Source organism: Phoenix dactylifera, unplaced genomic scaffold, assembly GCF_009389715.1.
Source record: "Phoenix dactylifera cultivar Barhee BC4 unplaced genomic scaffold, palm_55x_up_171113_PBpolish2nd_filt_p 000717F, whole genome shotgun sequence".
Lineage (NCBI taxonomy): Eukaryota > Viridiplantae > Streptophyta > Magnoliopsida > Arecales > Arecaceae > Phoenix > Phoenix dactylifera.
The window spans coordinates 119,298-121,055 of NW_024068096.1; the positions used below are offsets into that span (position 1 = coordinate 119,298).

Consider the following 1,758-nt stretch of genomic DNA (forward strand, 5'->3'; position numbering starts at 1 on the left):
TGCCTCTACGATAAATGCTCGATTCAGTGACAAAAAATTACAAAAGATTTGAGTTATACTCTTAATGGATTGAAAAAGTGTTGGAAGTCGGCAAGGCATCCCATCAAAAATATTCTTGGAGGGATAGGTAACATGATGAAGGCTGTGACTAAGATTTATTTGAGTTAACCGTAACAAGCTCTAATAAAAAAATTGAGGTACTAATACAAGGCTAGTAAGATGCGTTGCCTACTGTATTAAAATCCAATTGATTCATATTGCATGCATGATGTGTCAAATCTAAGACACAACAATCCAGTTCAAGGCCTAACTAACATTAAATGATGTTCAAGCTCATTGAATGCCTCGTTATTGAACACTATAAGCTGTCCAAAAATATCTTTTCCATGCTTTTTACTAGCTAAGATTTTTATTGCTTTCGAGTAATCCCCTTTCACCGAGCAGCAGTGAAAGGCTAATCCTGCGTGACTGAGTTTGTTTCTTTTTTCAGTTTTGTTTAGTTGCGGTACCAGACGGGCACCAAATAAAAATGCAGTTGGGTGGGCTGGGACTGGTGATGGCTTTGAGAAAGAAATAGTCCACATTGATCAGCAGATAAAAAAAATAAAAAGATACGTAAAATACAAAAGAGGGGGCCAAAAAAGTAGCGGTGTGAAACGCGTTGGTCGTCGAATGCTTCGCTTTACTCATAATGAAGAAGTTTGACCATCCTCTCCCCCTCCCACCTCCTCTTCCCTTATCTTCGTCTTATATATTGCGGAACAAAACAAACAATCCGCGGGTGGAAAGACTAATTCGCCGTCATTACTATTAATCTAGGGAGCCCTCATAATAACAGGGACTGGATAGGGAAAGAGAGGGAGGGAGGGAGGGAGATGGCAGAAGCAGGGCTACAGAGATCCAAGGAGACGTTTCGACGGTCGGGTTCGTCTGGGCTGGTGTGGGAGGATCGCTTCTTGCCCGGGGAGACGAACCATCAACAGGAGACGAACAACAAGGGCGAGGAGGGGGGCGGCGCCCGGATGGAGCGCAGCCGATCCAACGGCGCCGGGTACCGGGCGGGCCGCGTCTCGCCCGCCCTCGACCCGCCTTCCCCCCGCCTCTCCGTCTGCGGCTTCTGCGGAATCTTCGGCAATAAGCCCGCCGGCCCGGCCCACACCTCCAAGCCCAACCGCCGCCACCGGCGCTGATCTCCTCTCTTCTTCTTTTTATTTTTATTTCCCTCCCCTCTTCATAAATTTGTTGTATATGCTGTGAGATAAATGGATGGAGAACTTTGTTTGAGACTACTGAATTCTGCTGGGATAGAGAGGGCCAAGCCTGTTAGTTCAATCTTTGAATTTGAATTTGAAGAGGAGGTTTTGTTTAAAGGTTCGGATGCAGTTGTTACTTTCTTTTCCGGGTGAGTTGTTCATTTCTTCTTCTTCCTCCTTTTCTCTTCCCCTCCCTCTCTCTCCTCTCCCCCTCCCTGGCTCCCTCATGGGATAACCAGCCGTGCTGTGAGGTCTCTTCGGCCTAATATCTGATTCTTAGACTGGACGGCATGTTGGCTGACTCGATTGATGCAACGATCTGGCCTCCGTTTTTTTTTTTTAAATTTTATTTTTGATAAATAAACGAAACGCATGGAGCTTGCTCTCGCTCTCTCAGTCTCCCCCTCAACATCTTGGCCGTTGCCAATCCTAGTCTGATCTTTTTTTATTCCCCGCTGCATCTAATAATGCCAAAATCAGATCCCATCCCCACTCTTTTCTGGCT

General features: G+C 46.1%; 1 protein-coding gene across 1 annotated transcript; it reads left to right on the forward strand.

The window, feature by feature from the left end:
* The first annotated feature begins 839 nt into the window (after positions 1-839).
* On the forward strand, positions 840-1,294 carry LOC103722906 (MAPK kinase substrate protein At1g80180). The gene has a single exon (XM_008813634.4). The coding sequence runs from the start codon at positions 876-878 to the stop codon at positions 1,188-1,190; it is 315 nt and encodes a 104-aa protein (XP_008811856.1). The 5' UTR covers positions 840-875; the 3' UTR covers positions 1,191-1,294.
* Positions 1,295-1,758: the final 464 nt, after the last annotated feature.

What these genes read in the sequence shown, in the direction of transcription:
- LOC103722906 (XM_008813634.4), top strand. Translation starts at nt 876, where the DNA reads ATGGCAGAAGCAGGGCTACAGAGATCCAAGGAGACGTTTCGACGGTCG.